Source organism: Ylistrum balloti, unplaced genomic scaffold (genome assembly GCF_031769215.1).
Source record: "Ylistrum balloti isolate Yb309-2 unplaced genomic scaffold, AGI_CSIRO_Ybal_v1 Utg370010, whole genome shotgun sequence".
NCBI lineage: Eukaryota > Metazoa > Mollusca > Bivalvia > Pectinida > Pectinidae > Ylistrum > Ylistrum balloti.
In genome coordinates, this window is record NW_026782083.1 from 378,475 (window position 1) to 395,297 (window position 16,823).

At 33.5% G+C, this 16,823-nt stretch overlaps 1 protein-coding gene across 1 annotated transcript; it reads left to right on the forward strand.

Moving 5' to 3' along the window:
• Positions 1–2,894: 2,894 nt before the first annotated feature.
• On the forward strand, positions 2,895–14,236 carry LOC132548432 (uncharacterized). The gene is made up of 5 exons (XM_060212297.1): positions 2,895–2,978; positions 6,401–6,500; positions 7,632–7,745; positions 11,080–11,190; positions 13,236–14,236. The coding sequence occupies exons 2-4, from the start codon at positions 6,403–6,405 to the stop codon at positions 11,180–11,182; spliced, it is 315 nt and encodes a 104-aa protein (XP_060068280.1). The 5' UTR covers positions 2,895–2,978; positions 6,401–6,402; the 3' UTR covers positions 11,183–11,190; positions 13,236–14,236.
• The last annotated feature ends 2,587 nt before the right edge of the window (positions 14,237–16,823 follow it).

Genomic DNA, 16,823 nt, shown 5'->3' on the forward strand with positions numbered 1-16,823 from the left:
TGTGTAGTATAAACTTGCACTCAGTGTTCATATTTTATTACGCTTTACTTCCTGACATAGTTCTCACACTATTCACACGGGAGCAGCCAAGGCAGCAGTGACGACGTGACCCAAAATACACACTACATAGAAGGCTCAACACAACTCGTAATTTAAAATGTGTTACACATCACGTCTTCTACTAGAAATCAATGATCTAAGGTATGATGAAATTTTGTCATTTCTGCGGTATAGATCCATAGAAAATAATCTTACATGTTCTCTTTGATGTACCTATCGCTGTGAAGCAGGAACATCTCTGATCAAAATGAAGGAACGCAGCATTTGTCTTTTATAATGAAGGCAATGCTTTGTCAGACCAATGATACATTATCAAAAGGTGGCAATGATATGAGCTCAGTTAGTGTATTTTTTTTGGCGTTTTATGACTCCTTTTTCGTATACATAACTAAGCACTGTCGCTTCTACTGTGTGTATATAAAGATTATCACAGAGATTTTAAAATAATTTTCAAAGGTAAATTGAAGGAAGACACAATTCTGAGAAGTCTTTTACACATAACAAGCAATAATTTACTTCACGAACGATAGTTGTACGTATCAATTGACCAGCCACAGATGATATCCAAGAGGACTACAAAAAACATTTTCTGTTAGCGAGAAAAGACGTTTGTGCCTATATTTTGCACAATTAATATCCATAGAAATCGGTTGATGACGTATCACTGTTCTAATCAAGTTTAAATATAGTTAATTTAACCGCTATTAAAAAACGTCAGATCTATGTCGTGTTAAAGTCATTGTAAAGATAAAAACAGCCAGTTTTAGACATCGTCATTATGTCATGTTCTGAATTATATCCCTCTAATGATAAAAACAGCCAGTTTTAGACATCGTCATTATGTCATGTTCAGGATTATATCCCTCTAATGATAAAAACAACCAGTTTTAGACATCATCATTATGTCATGTTCAGGATTATATACTTCTAACGATAAAAACAACCAATTTTAGACATTATCATTATTTCTAGATTAACAGATGTATTGTGTATGACTTATAAAACGGCTTTGGTGTAAAACGAAACAGTACATTGTCAATAAAACTTGAGGACGATACGGTGACGTCCAGGCTTTGACGCTAATATTTTACTGTCCAGGACCTCGACCATCCCTCGCGGGATTGTAAACAAGAATATCCCGTAGTAGAACTTATTTGTAGCAGTCACGAATCACATCATGGAGATCATGCAACCTGGGCGATTACTTTATTCAAACATTTGTCACACTGTCACCTCAAACGTACGTAATACATGTGACGTAAAACACATTGATGAATAAGTCAGATTGTTTTCTTCTATCTACAAAAATTCTTTTTTTTTTATGTATAAAACAGCAAATATAAGGAAATACATTGACTTATACATTTATATGGTAAGTGATAAATGATACACAAGACTTAACATTTATGTGTGACCAGATCTACATAACGTCACTTGATTTAAAGTTCTAATTATTAGTTATAAATGATACACAGGTCTGTTAATCTCTCTCTGGTATGAATATCGGTGCTTTTGATAATACGTTTTATGAAACGTGTTGTGATTCAATGTTATTGCCCCAGTTCAGACTTTAGGAACGTTGCCCGATTTAATTTTATATTAAGAGCGCATTTCTTGCCGAGGAAGGACAAGATTTTATCATTCCTTAACACATTGATCTTATTCTACGCGTACTGTATTACGAGTTTTAAATGGTGATTTAAAGAAAAATGTGTTGATATCTTTGTCCAGCCCGATATTTTGGAATGCCGTTTTTGTTTTGTTTATACCTGTATGAAGGAAATCGTACGCGAATTTCATACGAGATGATAATTTATCTTAACTTTTGTTTTCATTACTACCGAGCTCATAGGATTTATGAAAGATTTTAAAAAAATTGTCGGCTGGTCTAAATGTTAAGTTCCTACAATCTTATGATAAGTCTTATGTTAAGTGAAAACTCATATTGTCTTTATCACATATGTAATGAGTGTTATAACACTGAAAACAGGATAGTTATTAACAAATTATTCTTAAAGTGTGAGAAAAACAAAAGTAAAAAAAAAAAAAACGTTTTAAAAAGTATATAAACCTTGTCAGCTGTTTGTTCCGAAATTAGGGGATTTTTATGCGTAGTGCAAGTATTTAATATAGACTATTGTGACGCCATGTATAGATAATCAAATGACATCACACACATATTTCATTGTGACGTAACAATATACACACTGTAGATATAGAGCAGAAAAGAATGACGTTGGAACGTATCATAGTTGCCTGAGTGAGTAATCGATTTTGTGATTAAAAAGATATCAAATTCGCTTCCATCTGATATGTCATTTATGAAAGTCATCACGAATTTTGGATTTCGTATACCAAAGGGTTCAACTGAAGCTTCTCACACCCATTTCAGTAATCACATGTCAAGCTGAAACTTATTGAAGACCCTTCATATATTTATTTTTTTGTTTTGTTTTGTTTTGGAGTTTTTCCGTAACAATTGATTGTTCAGAAACAGTTATGAAATAATTAGTAGTGATTAGCAAGTTCAAAAAATCTGCACCATCTCAGCGTCATCAAAACTGACCGCATGTTAGATAACACGTAGTTTTGTTTCACTCAGATAAACACAGAGGCAGACTTGACCTCTGAGAATGCATGCTAAGTAGAACGATCAATGAAATGTCAAGTGAAGCTCTTCGAGGAATTTCACAGATTATATCGATATTGAAATCATCACATTTGGTGACGCTGTTACCTTAAAATTAATGTTAGAAAGGCTCCGATTGGTTCCCGACACCCACGTTTCAGGATTGGCATGTCTTGCAAGGCTTGTATAAAAGTCGGCGCGACTTGTAGTCCGGACCTATCAAACGTAGACACTGTCAGTGGGATAACTATACCAGGAAGCGAATCCGGACTAATCAAAACGCCCACAGGTACGTACGATGTTTTATGTTAAGTATTTATGTGATTATGAGTGGAAATATAAGGTTTCTGATGTTCATAATAATATGATGCAGTTTTGTTTTTGTTTTGTTTTTTTTAAACTACAATATATAGGCGCTGTCTTTAATTGTTAGATTGTTATGAATATCATCGATAGGTAGTTTTAATACTTAATGCTAAGTCGACAAGATCGATAAAAATGGCATTCTACAGTATCATATCACAGTAAACTGGATTATATTAGTCAATGACAATAACATCCATAATGTGACTACCGCAAACAGATATTGTCTGTTTCCTAAAATACATTCCTATTATAATTTTGTTTCATTAGATAGAACCAATAAATGATTGTGTCTAATATATTTCCGTCCTCTCAGAGATGTTGCCTGTTACAGAATGATATGTTAAGTTTAACCCTCCATTAAGTTATTGGACATTAATCCAATATTGTGTTGCATACTGAAACCACATTCTGTCTCTTAGCTGTCATATATTGAACACATAAACTACTCTTTCTTTCTAAAAATTTACATACCATTTCCAAGCCAGTGGTTAATGATGTTACCACATACATTCATTTCCGTATAAAGATTATTAAAGTCCTACAAAGCCTGTTAAGAGTTCCTTCCGTGTATTAAGTATATACTTGCATGTATTAATTACACAAGCACGTTTTCTACACAATGAACATATTATACAGGATAACGTAAGGGTGGTTTCAATTTGTCTCGTTCTCTTTCTGTGGTCAGATTCTCATGTCAATGGCATTTAAAATTAAGTATTGATGGATACGCAACGCTTTGTCAATGAAAAATTCTTAAATTGATGGGAAGTCTGAATTTTCTGAACATTAGATTGATAGCAATCTCAGTGTGACTGAGATCAAAGAAGATTTATATGATGCGTACTTTCAAGTCTCAATTATTATTAATGTGACAATTAAAAATACTACCTGCTTTAATAAATAGTGTTAAGCTGGAAATCGAATCATCAATCAATCTCTTCGATGACGTGTTGAATACAAACACGTTAACTGATATTGTAGACTATTCCAAACCTAGAGTCATAAATTATATACCACCTGTTGTCTTTTATCACGTCTGGTGCTAACACAATTGCTTTATGCTGTTATTAGGTTTATTCGTGTTTCTTTATGGACACACCATAGAGAGAATATATTGTATTTACTACAGTAATGCATAAGAGACTTTGATAAATGAGTAGCCTCGCATGCTTCCGTTCTATTCAAAATGATCCTTCATCACTTTTTCTTTTTCTCTTATGAAACTACAAGTGATGCGATTCATTTAGAGGAATGATGATTTCCTCTTGTAAAGAAACATATCAAAAAATGACAGAGCTTTACGTTTGATTTTCGGTGAAAATTAAGATATGTTGTTGATTTTTGCCGCCAAACCTTCTTACGGGTGTCTTTAACACCCAGTGATTTAACAAAGCATGGAATAAAACAAACTGTCTTGCGGGCCGTAAAGACAGGTCATGTTTAAATGTGATGCATTTATGTACAAAAATAAAATAAAATAGAAATACAACCACAAAAACGTTCTGTAAAACATAGGGAGAACAACTGTATTGTGACCTCCAAGACTGTCGTTTTACTATTGCTGACTAGCAGGTGTAAAATCAGAAATTGTCTGGTTTGAAGTGATTCTAATTATTTAAAAAAGTGAAATTCTGAACAAAATTTCGGCAAAATCAACTTCATTATTTAAAACACTCCAATGAAATGACAGAAAATACAAGCCATATCAATGTGAAATAATCTGGATAGCCAAGTAAGTTAGTACCATGATATTGCGTTTATTTTTCCAATTTGCTCAACTTAACAGGAGATCAATTAGATGTCTTTTAGATATATAAACAGAAAAAAGCTTCAACAGGTAATGGGTTGCCATATTAACAACCGTTTTTCATTCCGTCAGATCTGAGGAGCGTTTACTTTTTATAAGACAGTTAGTGTTTAACATTACTTGGGGAATGCCTGATTTAAGATGTCTTTTTAGGACAGTAAGTAACTTGTTTTGGCTATACAATATTCTAATGACTACTAGATCTAAGCAGTTTTCAAAACGTATAGGATTATGAACAAGGTGTATTTTACAGTCTTATTTCGAGATCTCCCAGATTTCAGATTTGTTTAACATTACCCATGCGTAACGCGCCTATCTTTAGGAACACACGGTCTTTGTATCCTTTTACATGTTTTTTTTATTTGAATTTGATTTATGATTTTGTTTATATGCTGATATTTTCTTCTTTTTTTGTCCAAGTTTTATTGACATTGAGTTTTAATTATGATTATGATGTGAACATTTTGTACCTGTCTATTTTGTGGATCGACAGAATGTCACTTGTTGTTTCTCTCTAGTGCTTATCTTAAATCTATGGCGTATTTTGTCCTTTTGTAGTAATACTATGCTCCGTTATTGTTAAACCTCTCCTCATTTAAAAACATGACACTTCTCACTTCAATTGACCAATATTTACATGGCGGTAATCGACGAAGCAGAAGACGCTTACCGTTCCGGAACGCATGATTTTATTCTCCATTTCCTCTTCAGGAGTCTTCGTGTAAATATTTCTTTTTTCCTATTTGCCATGATTTCATCGAATTTATGTTTAAATTAAGATTTTGTTAATATAGTGGTATTTTCCTTATTTTTTTTCAAGACATATCTCCTTCCATTGATTGAGATGATATCGTCTGTTATAGCCGTCAGAATATGGGAAGCGCTAGATGTATACAATTGTATTTGTGAAGACATGTCAAACAAATCATTAGGTCAGGAATATCAATAAAATCTTAAATTATAAGACAATTTATCAACAAAGATTATCTTTACTCGGCACCAGCTTAAACGTGCAAGAAGATTAAGACCAGGTGTTTAGGAATAGTAGCGTCTTTATCTTAATAACTGACATATCGGTAAATATGTAATAGAGAAATAAGATCTGTGAGAACACGGTAAAAAACAACAAAAACACAAGGGAGATCTACAATTATCAAACACATTTAAGTACGTATCACAAAATGAAACAGAATATTCCCTAATGAGTCACGGCAGTCAAGGCTGGAGAAGCTGTTGAGTATATTATAATGAACTACACATTGTTTTAAGGACATGACTAGCCGTATAAAGTGAGATGTATCTTTTATGAGTGGGTTAATGGATGTATATATACATTTTGTATTAAAATTGATGACAAACATACTCAAATATACAATATTCTCCGCATCAACATGAAAACATTTCAATGACTCACCCAGTTGATATTTCTTATAAGGCAGGCGTGTCCAGCTCACATCAATTAGATGCCAAGGACAGTCTTTCCAATCAATACGTTTTAATATTTAACAGAAATAGTATTAATATTTTGTATTTGACAGACATGCTGAGAACATACTTATTAAGCTGCACGTGTGCTGTTGTACTACTAATTGCCTGTGTAACAGACGCTAGATTCCTGGACGACGACTTGGGATCACGGTAAGTTGATACATTTCATCAAAGCTTCAATATTATTCTAATTATTTTGAACAGTATGCCTTTATATACGATAACGTTTTAAAAGAGTGGTTTTAATAAATTGAAGAACTGGAAATCCTAACTTGTCATACTCGTTTAAATGACTCTAACTACTGATGAAAAATTCCTTTTTTTCTATAAGTTTTTATGTTCTTAAGATACTGGCACTGCTAGCCATTGTCATTTTCACGTGGCCAGTCATCTCAACACCTAGGCGTACTCCTCGTCAAGAGTAGGATACCATGTGAACTTGTCTGAAAACTTACATATCGTAATAACATGCGTCTCATGGCATATACAATTTATCAATAGCAATATCAGTAATCAGATTATATCTTATTTGTTAATGTTATTTTTCCAATTATTGTTCTGAATCTATATTGATGATTTATATACATTTAAGCTACTTTATCCATTATGTGTAAATATTTTCCTTAACGTTTTAATATTTGTTCATGTTTCTATTGGCGTGTTTATGTGAAGTCAGTGTCAATATGATAAAAATCTGTATATTTCAATGAATGCGTGTACAACGACAACTTTTATAATACCACATATATATACAACCTTTTTATGTATGTTTTCAAAATATAATTTTTATGGTGTATGTCCGGGTTTGTAAGATATGAGTACTGTTTGAGTAATGTTTATATATATCATACAAAGTTTGTTATATTCGTTTGGTCAATGTGAGTATATGGTAATCTATTAAAAAAAATATGTTTCAGTAAAATATATTCGTACATGTTATCAATAGAATATAAGGATGTTATATATCCCTTTAATTGGACAACTTTGTTAATGAGATAATTGGCCTTATTTCAATTATGTTAGATTAACACTAGAACTTTCTATTAGGAATTCTGTATTTTGACATTAATTCAGCTAAATTTGATTTTCCACAACCAACTCTAAGGTTTTAACGGTTTAGACCTTTATGTAATTAAAAAAAATCTAGCTATGCCGTGTATAATTCTAAACACAGGCATAGTAATATCTTTGATAGGTGTTTATGTTGCCGTTAATGAAGTCTGTGTTTACTCTGATTGTCATGTTTGTTTGTGGTGTCCATGTGTGTTGTCGGTGTTGCAGTGTTAAACGCCAAGTAGCAGATGCAAGAATGGCGGAAGTACTTGCCCTGTTAGAGCTAGAGAGTCGACTCCAACGTTGTACAAGACTAGGGTGTGGTCTAATAGATCTCGAAAGGTAACGTCCCGTCTTCATTCTTCACCAAACCATGTCCGCTGTGTTCAGGTGTTCAGGTGTTAAGATATAACATCTTAATTGTCTTTTCCCTCTACATTACGAAACATTTAAAAGGTTTGATAAATTTACACTAACAACTGGATTTTTTTCTCTCTAATAATTGACGTAAAAAAAGTCAGCTAATTAAATTTTATAATTGGAATCGGTGAAATAGTTTTGTTATCCTTCTTGCGCAAAGGAAAGTTTCATCTTTGAATTTATACCTCTGATAGAGTAGGTTCCATTTACAACACGAAATATTCATTAACTCGCTCGTGAAAAAGACGTCTCGTATCTCAATAAATTTTGCAGCGTGATTAAACCAAAGGAAGAATACAAACAGACACGCCTTCGTTCCCATAAATCTGAGCTACATGTTAGACATCGGTGGAGGTTTTCAATTAGTATAAACAATCAAACATGACAACCCTGTATGGTTGCAAGTCTGTCTTCAATAACATATTCATTGGACTTTTATAACACTATAGAGTAGTCAAGGTTATGGATATCAACCCTTCAAACTACATGAACATTAAAAAAACCCAAAAACGTGGCTACACGATATTATAGTTAAGTGAGGTGAAAAGTAATAAATAAAACAAAAACGAAACAAAAATAGACGAATAAATACAACTACTTATCCAAAATAAATGAATTAACAAAAATAATACGTGTCTTGGAAAGCAGAAAGCTTTGTGTTTATGATTAAAACAAGTATAGCGTTAAATAAACAGCACGTGAATGATCGTTATACAAGAATAATATCTCAGAGTGTTGGATTACTCGATACGGATTGATGTACGTTGCGCTACTAAACAGGAAGTTAATAGTTTTATAATTTTATACATTTTAGAAGATCAACTGACTTTATAGCAGTGTGTAAAACTGATGCTAAGTTTTCAAATCTGTCGTTAATTTCTTTTCATTGGTAAACGTCATCACTTGTTTTCCTGGCGTCAGTTACAACAATATGTGTAGACCCGTAGTACCCTGAACAATTCGGACATGTCGGACATGGTTGTGATGGCCGAGGAAATAACACAATAAGCATGCAGGCATTTTACATAACAGGTTGAACCACCGCCCGCATGTCATGACCTAACGTTTGACTTTTCCACAGATTTTACAGCAAGAGATCCTGGTCGGATCAAAGAATTGCGGAATTAAAAGCACAAATTGCTTTACAAGGCCGTCCTGACCTTGACTTAGGTCACGGGCAGATTGACCCTTATAGGATGTAGGTAGCCGTGTGACGTAGCTGTGTGACGTAGAACATGTAGTGTCCGTGTGTCAGAATAGGCTAGAATTGTAAAGCTTCAACATTGTCAGGCAAATGTAGTCTTTCTGTGCTGGTCGACATGGCTTATGGCTGTCAAACATTGAAAAATCTCGGGTGTGTCATCTGTTCCTTCACTCTCTTCTATCAATGTTTCCGGAAACTGGATCATCCCACTTGTTTACTTTTACATTGATGTCACGGCGTATTTGGTTATATCATTCAGATATATGATATTATATAAAACGGGTTTGAATGAGTATTCTGATATATTCAGGTATACAACATCGTACCTTAGGTATAAAAACGGATATAGTTATTACGCCCAGTATACGTCAGGTTGAGCTAGGTTTAGGAGCTCTTTGGTCATCAAATTTTGATGTGTCTTTATAATAAAAATGTTTAATCTATGTTTATTACTATGTAAATCGATTAAAGAGGTTTTGGAATTTATTTGTCCTTTAAAATGCTTTCGTATGGTCGTAAGAGACATAGCGTTAACTGTTAAGGCTGTTATTTCACAAGAGTTATAATTTCGCTATTTCTTCAAATGGAATTAAAATCATGAAATAAATAATCAATAAAGAAAAGAGAAATAGAGGAATATAATATGGAATATGATATTAAGTGTTCTTCGTAATATAGGGCGCATAAATGATAAATTTTGGATAAAGATTAACACTGTTTTACAATATATCTATTGATCATTAGACACTATGAAAAGGGAGCAATGAAGTTAAAGCTCTATTTGTGCGAAATTTAACTTTTCTGTAACTAATAGGAAGTGTTTATTCAATTTTACGCAAATATAGCAAGTAATAGATTTAAATCATGTGCTGAAAGTATATGTTTATTAGGGTTGAACTTTTCATTTATATTCAACAAAGCTTGGTGTTTATGTATCTTTATTGAAAGTGTTTCATAGTCCATCATGGTGAGTGTTTTCTGTATTTGAGTTGTGTTATGTTCACCTATGACTGGTGTTTGGTGTTCGTTCTCTCGTTGGTCAGTGTAACTGCTATCCGTTAGGTTTGTCACTATATCTATATATGACAGATTGATCAAGAGAACATCCTCCGATCAGAGAATCGCCGAGCTAATGGCGCTCATCGCCTTGTCACGTGGTGCTGGTGGTATGATAGGTCACGGTCGCATTGACCCCAACTACGTGTACGTAAGACGGTCAAGGTTACATGGACAGAGATGTCGGTGTTTTGTATTTCTTTGTTTCTGTTTTTACTTTTACATGGCTAGAAGAGAGAGAGAGAGAGAGTTGATAATGTCAGCTTCACCACTGTATATAGTTTATTTCAATGTTTTACTCATGCTTTCATGCTATTTTGTATAATCATGTGACTTCTAGGAGTGATCTTTCGAAAAATTCTGCTTAGTTCTGGAGCTATCTTCTATGTCGTTTATACGCTTACTATTGCATCCTCACCTTCTATATCATTGAGTCTTGGTAGACAATTTGTATTTGAAAGCCAATGCAGTTTCTCTATTTCAAATGTTATTCTACTTTCAATCACTCTTTGTAAGACTGCTAATATTAACATTGTATTATTAACTGTTGTCCCTCGTGTAATCCCATCCAGCGACCGTGTTTCTTCATTAAAGTTGACAGATGCATGTCACGCTTAACTCTGATCAATAACCTTAATTCCAATCCTCTTGAATATTTGCCACTTCAAATTTTACTCTTGGTGATATTCTATTTCAATTCAAATATTTGTATAACTGCCGTCGATAAAAACATAATCATTACTATTTTAAAGTTAATTCTATTATCTTTGTTCATAACTCTTTCTATATTCATTGACGCCGATACCTAATAGACAAAGATACCAGGATTATTTGATTGTGTAGTAGCTAATAAAGACAAGAATATCGTTTTAAATGTCTACAATGGTTATTTCAACTTCAATGGGAATTCAGTAGTATTCAATTATATATTCTTCACTCTTAAATAGTTTACAGCAACTTTAGTAAAAATATAATACTATGATATTTCGTTCACAGCGGTAGAAAGAAAAGGGATGTATCCAGCGTACCGAATTTCAGAGGATCAAATACACAGAGAATATTAAATAAAATTTTACGCCAAACACCGGAACAATTGTGATGAAATGGGTAAGCAATCTTTTCATTTTTTGTAAAAACAGCTCCATCTATAGTCATGAAATTTCTACTAGATAATTGTATCGAGAATTATGACTCTCTTCCCTTCAGAATTCAAACACATTATTTGAATTAGAACAATAGAAACACTCTTTTTTCTTATTTTAATAATAATAATCCCGTCCAATCATGCAACCCATAAGATGTTTCCCTTAAATATGTATGTGATTGTCTTTTTACTAATCTTGTCAAGCAATATAGATTGGAAAACATCTATATCAACGAAAGTTCGTTAAGATATAATTATATTTCTGTCATTCATGCATTCGTACATACTAAATTATGGCATCGTAAAGCATGGGTACCGGCTAGCAAACCACGTCCGAATCTGATATAGACTGGAGATTCTGTTCTCTAGAGATACTTCATTTATTTAATTATATCATAGATGCAAATACAGAGACCATGGTTACAATAACGCTATTGTGCCAGCTTACCAGACATGGTATGCCTGATTTTGCAGTGAATTTACATACGTTTATCTTACACTAAAGACAACTGGAGCCTGTCCTGTCACGGGAGTATGAAAATGTAGAGTTGATAATTGTTCCTGTTATTCGTTGATGTTGGGCTGTCTCGGTAAATTACGTAGCACAAAAGCATTCCCGACATAGTTCATGGAATCGATGTCACATTACTGTACATACATTTAGATAAACAATTTAGTATAAATACAATCAGTCACAATTATTTTAAAACACCATAACACGAATTATATAAATTAGAGTAACTTTGATATAAAACAGAAAACGTTTAGTCATACGTCATAAACAGAAATCAGAGAACACAGTTTTTTAACCTTCCTATTTACTTTCTCGATATCAAATGTTATTGAAAAAGAGTTGCTCTATTGCCTTGTAGGTTTTATATTACAATATTTCTATTATATTCTATTTGTATATGCAACTGAAAACTGGTAGCCACATCAAAAAGAAGTACTTCGAAATAAGAAACTTGCGATAGCGCGAGTGGACGCGTCCTTGTGCTTGACCTGTCCAAACGATAGGCCAAGCACGTAACGACCCGGTGCGACGTAGCGTTATGGAATCGCTTGTTAAGAAATGATTATAGACGGTATTTTAGCAATAGACGTTTGGAATCGTTTTACTTCGCATGCTAATGGTTTCAGATGACTTAGATGAAAGTGATTTAACGCCTAATTGAGCCCCGATATTTATCCCAAATAATATAGCTTCTGGTCTTACATGCTGCATGTGATAGGCCATTGAATGCCTCTCTGATCATATCTGTGCCCGCGAGGTGTCAAGCTACATAACGGCAAAACCGGTTAATCAGTATATGTCTAGAGCATAATAAGATTCAGACGGATAATTGTTTATAAGGAAAACAATATTAGGTTTGGGCAGCGGCAGTAGTGTTTCGATGGCAGATAGATTCTGTTAGGCAAAAGAATAAGGAATACGAGACAAAGCGAGAATGTATCATTTCACTCTCTGATAACGCAATTATGTAAACACCACCACAACCTTCAACATAACAACCAACTTAACTAAGATGATCATGACAAAAAAAGTTATTATTGTGCTTTGCAGAAGGATTTGGTCGTTGGCTAACAGCTAAACATTATTTTCTTGTGTTTATCTTTTCATTGCTATTTCTCATTAGATAAATACAAATTGATCTCTTGAAATCGATCAATGATTTATCCCATAACTAGTCTCCTGGCTGTGTAATAGCACCTATTGCGTTTTGTTATGGCACATGTTACATGTGTTACATGGCTTAGAGGAGGTGATGTTGGCTGCTGTTTCCATTGTGGCGTTACAGCGTCATTGCGAATGAATGCTAACGTATCTAAGATATGTGAGAAATGGAGCTTTGCATTCGTTATATTTTTATACAACAACCAAAAGCTCGTTCAAATGAAAAATTCTAAGATCATTTTTTTTAATTTTACCATGAATGGAAGCTCATTTAAGATTCTTTATTATCATTTATAACTATAAAGATTGATATATACTTGTTTTTTGTTGTAGAAATCTTCTAACTTCGGCCTAGGCTTCCGTCCATCTTTAAACTGACTGCAAGAAGACGCAATTAGTAAATCGTCTCTATCCTTCATACAAGAAAAGAAAGGATAATTGATTCATCATAGTGTTTTAATCTGAGACTCCTTCCGGCTCTCTACAAGACTGAAATTGAGATATCTATCAGAAGTTTTCTCGGAGGGTATGCTATAAAATCTAGATATTTTGGTGCCGTGCAAACTCGTAGCTCTGTAACTTGGCTTGGCTGGGTTTGTCAGAAGATGATACCTTTGTTTTTCATTGTGTTTCATTTGATGAAGTACTGTAACGTATACGGTTTTGATCCACTTCATTTACCGCAACAAACTTTTTTTTTTTATCTATTTAATGCCCAAGTTCCTTCCCACTTCATCGTAAGTGTTGTCAAACGTTTATAAAGACATTTTCGTCAGTGAACTCGGACTTTTTCTGCAAATCTTTACTGCAAGTGAAGCCAAAAAATCTACAAAATCTCTACCGTGAGTGACGCCAAACCTTCCAAAAACAACTTGTTAATGAATGATGTTCTTCACGAATCTTTACCTGAAGTAAAGCCCACTAAAAAGATGTTTTCCGTGGTTGACTTCAAATTCTCTACAGACGTCTATCCTTCACTCAGTGATTCCAAAGATTATCCAATCTTTGCCTTGGCTAATGTTGAACAGTCTACCCCGATCTCTGACATGCGTGATGCCAATCATTCGATTAAGACTCTTTCTGTGCTATGAAGTAACATCTATGTAGGTGAATGTTAGTAAAACACGGAATGTATGATATGAAAGTAGAAACTGCCATTGTGTTTATTTTATGTGTCTCAGGAAATCTAGCTGAGCTAGATATATGTGTGTACGCCATTTTAATGTATATTTATTAAACAATATTTATTTTTCACTTCTGTGCTTCACGCAAGCATCTGTTCTGTCTTCATGGCATAAGAATAAGATAATAAAACTATAACGTTTATACCTTTAGATTGTCTTAAGAATCTGTTCACATACCTTACCTTATTGGAGTCAATTTAAAGGTTGACAGGAAATAAAGGAAACGAGGCAACCATGTCATGAATTTTGAAATTTTAATTCTTCCAGCGAATTTTAACAATTACCAGGTATATCATGTGTAATGGTTTCCGATATTTTTTTTCATTGAGAAATTCCATGAGTCATTTTCTACAATGTATCATTGAAACGTAATGTTGATAATTTTAAAATAATAACTACACAAACAGATTATCTATAAGTAGAAGCAGGAAACGATTTCATGAATAGAAAATGGATTACTTTCGACTAAGATGACGTTGATACACAGCGTACATATGTAACAGCCATCACCATATTTATAAACCTGTTCAATAATATGATGAGTTACACAGTGGCAGGACATTCTTTTAATGTCGTCACGTTTTTGTTGTTTCGAGACGAACTGCGGGTCCACAAATTAAGATAGTTATTCATTTATGAAAATAGCAAAAGCAATTAATTTATTTCTCCTTAGACTACACACAATTTTCATTGACAGTTACAGTTCAGTTGAAAAAAATAAGAGACTAATCGGCTTGATGAAATATAACATTGATTGGATGATTGGAAAAGTAACAGCCTTATACTGACGGAGAAAATTTCTTTGTCATCCATTTGTGCTTCATGAATATTTGATTGACAACTGTTCACTAAAAGGATGCAAGGATTCACTTTAACATTTCATCCGAGTAATTGTATGAAACTGGGAGACCAGTTTTGGGTAGATGGAAGCTATGGAAAATGCATGCAAATAATAAAGCGTTGTAGTGATGAATTTGAAAATTTGGATAAAAAGAATTTAATTGGAGTACTAGCAAAAGTCTCCTTGATTGTAAACATTTCGTTGGAGTACTAGTAAATGTATTACTGAAGATTGTACAAAAGACACACGAGAATAGCACCTTTTGATAATTTGGAATTAAATACCAAAGAGCCAAAAAATGAGTAAAACTGCATACACCTGTTTCGTCCTTATAGGACCTTATATGGTCCTAAATTTTAAAGCCTAAGAGGAGACTGAGGAAAATCCCAAGTGATCGGAAGAAATGTAAAACTCCTGACGGGGAGGTGCTGCAGCCCAATGATTAAATCACTTCCTTAACAGCATCAAGTACATGTGTATATATAGAACTGTGCGACTATTCGAAGTAATTTTGGAGTAAATGTCGTATCGATAGTAAGCCAAATATTTAGTATATCAATGTAGTAATTGTGTTTCAACAAATTCTGAAGCAGTGACGTTGAATGTCAGTAGGTTATAACGGATTACTTGTATGAAGTCATCAAAAAGTTAAAAGGAATGGGACAATGATTAAAGTCATGTACATTCTTAAGATGCATTAATCGAAGAAATCTTGAATGAAGAAATGTTTTACTAAAACCTTAGTACAATGTATCCATATATCAATAAACCTACCTGTATATTAATAATAATGTTATAAAGCCTATTAGAATAATATAATAATGAATCAATTTATCGATTTTTTCATTAGGATATATGTAAGAATTAGTTGATAAGCAACATCTGATAATGATCATTGCTTAGTGCCTTTATGGGATACTGCCGTGCAAGACCAGGAAAGGAATAATGAAATGAAACTCCTTAAAATGTCAAAACTAATTAGTAACTAGTAATTGTAAATCTTTTATTCGAATACAACCATGGTTTATTTCAATGTATTTTCCCTTGTATTACGGAATCTTTACAGCATGACAGACAAGAATAAATTTACTGTCAAAGACGTGACATTATTAAAAAAGATTTTGATCGATAATTTAGTACAAGTAGCTTTAGGGCCGTTCCCAAAATGTTGTGAAATAGAGCGGACTGTTGAAGAACTGTTGTCTAAGGACTTCAAGCTGCATGTGGTCACTCCGCAGATCTATAACTCTACTCCCCCAATATTGATAGAATAAATATACACTAAAGAAACAACTGATATAACTATCGCCTCACTGAGATACTATGTCTAACAGAGAGAACACCATCACAGATATTGTATATTTTGAGTAAAGATATCCAGAATCGGTCCCAGTGAGGATAGCTATCACACTGGCAAGCATGGTTGTTTTCATCGAAATATAGTATGTCAACGACGATTAAAACGTTAAAATGTTTTATACTGCCAACAACGAGCATTAGTAACACTCGGTTAGGAAAGATAGACTAATATATCTATGTTACCTGCTTTATCCTTGTAATTTTGTTATTGTTGGGAAAATAGTGAATTATATATTTGAATAACGTTCTAACGCCAGAGATGTGCTTCCACGTACATTATGTCCTGCTTTCTATTTCGAAAGGTCTTCAATTTGATTGGAAATGTGCGGAAACGATTTTTTATCTATTCTTCTGTGACAAAAAGAGCAGAAGACGCTTACTCTTCTGGAGAGTATCTGTGTACATTTTTCTTTGAAGATGGTTTGCTTGGTTTTATTGAATTAGGGTTAGGACAATGCTTTCGTTGACTTGCTGGTATTTTCTGGTTGTTTTTGCATTTATAGAAAAGGTACGAAAACTGACACATGTTACATAGCC

Coding starts and splice junctions, on each gene's coding strand:
- LOC132548432 (XM_060212297.1), top strand. CDS start 6,403: ATGCTGAGAACATACTTATTAAGCTGCACGTGTGCTGTTGTACTACTA. Junction 6,501..7,631: donor GACGACGACTTGGGATCACG/GTAAGTTGATAC, acceptor TCGGTGTTGCAG/TGTTAAACGCCAAGTAGCAG. Junction 7,746..11,079: donor GGTCTAATAGATCTCGAAAG/GTAACGTCCCGT, acceptor TTTCGTTCACAG/CGGTAGAAAGAAAAGGGATG.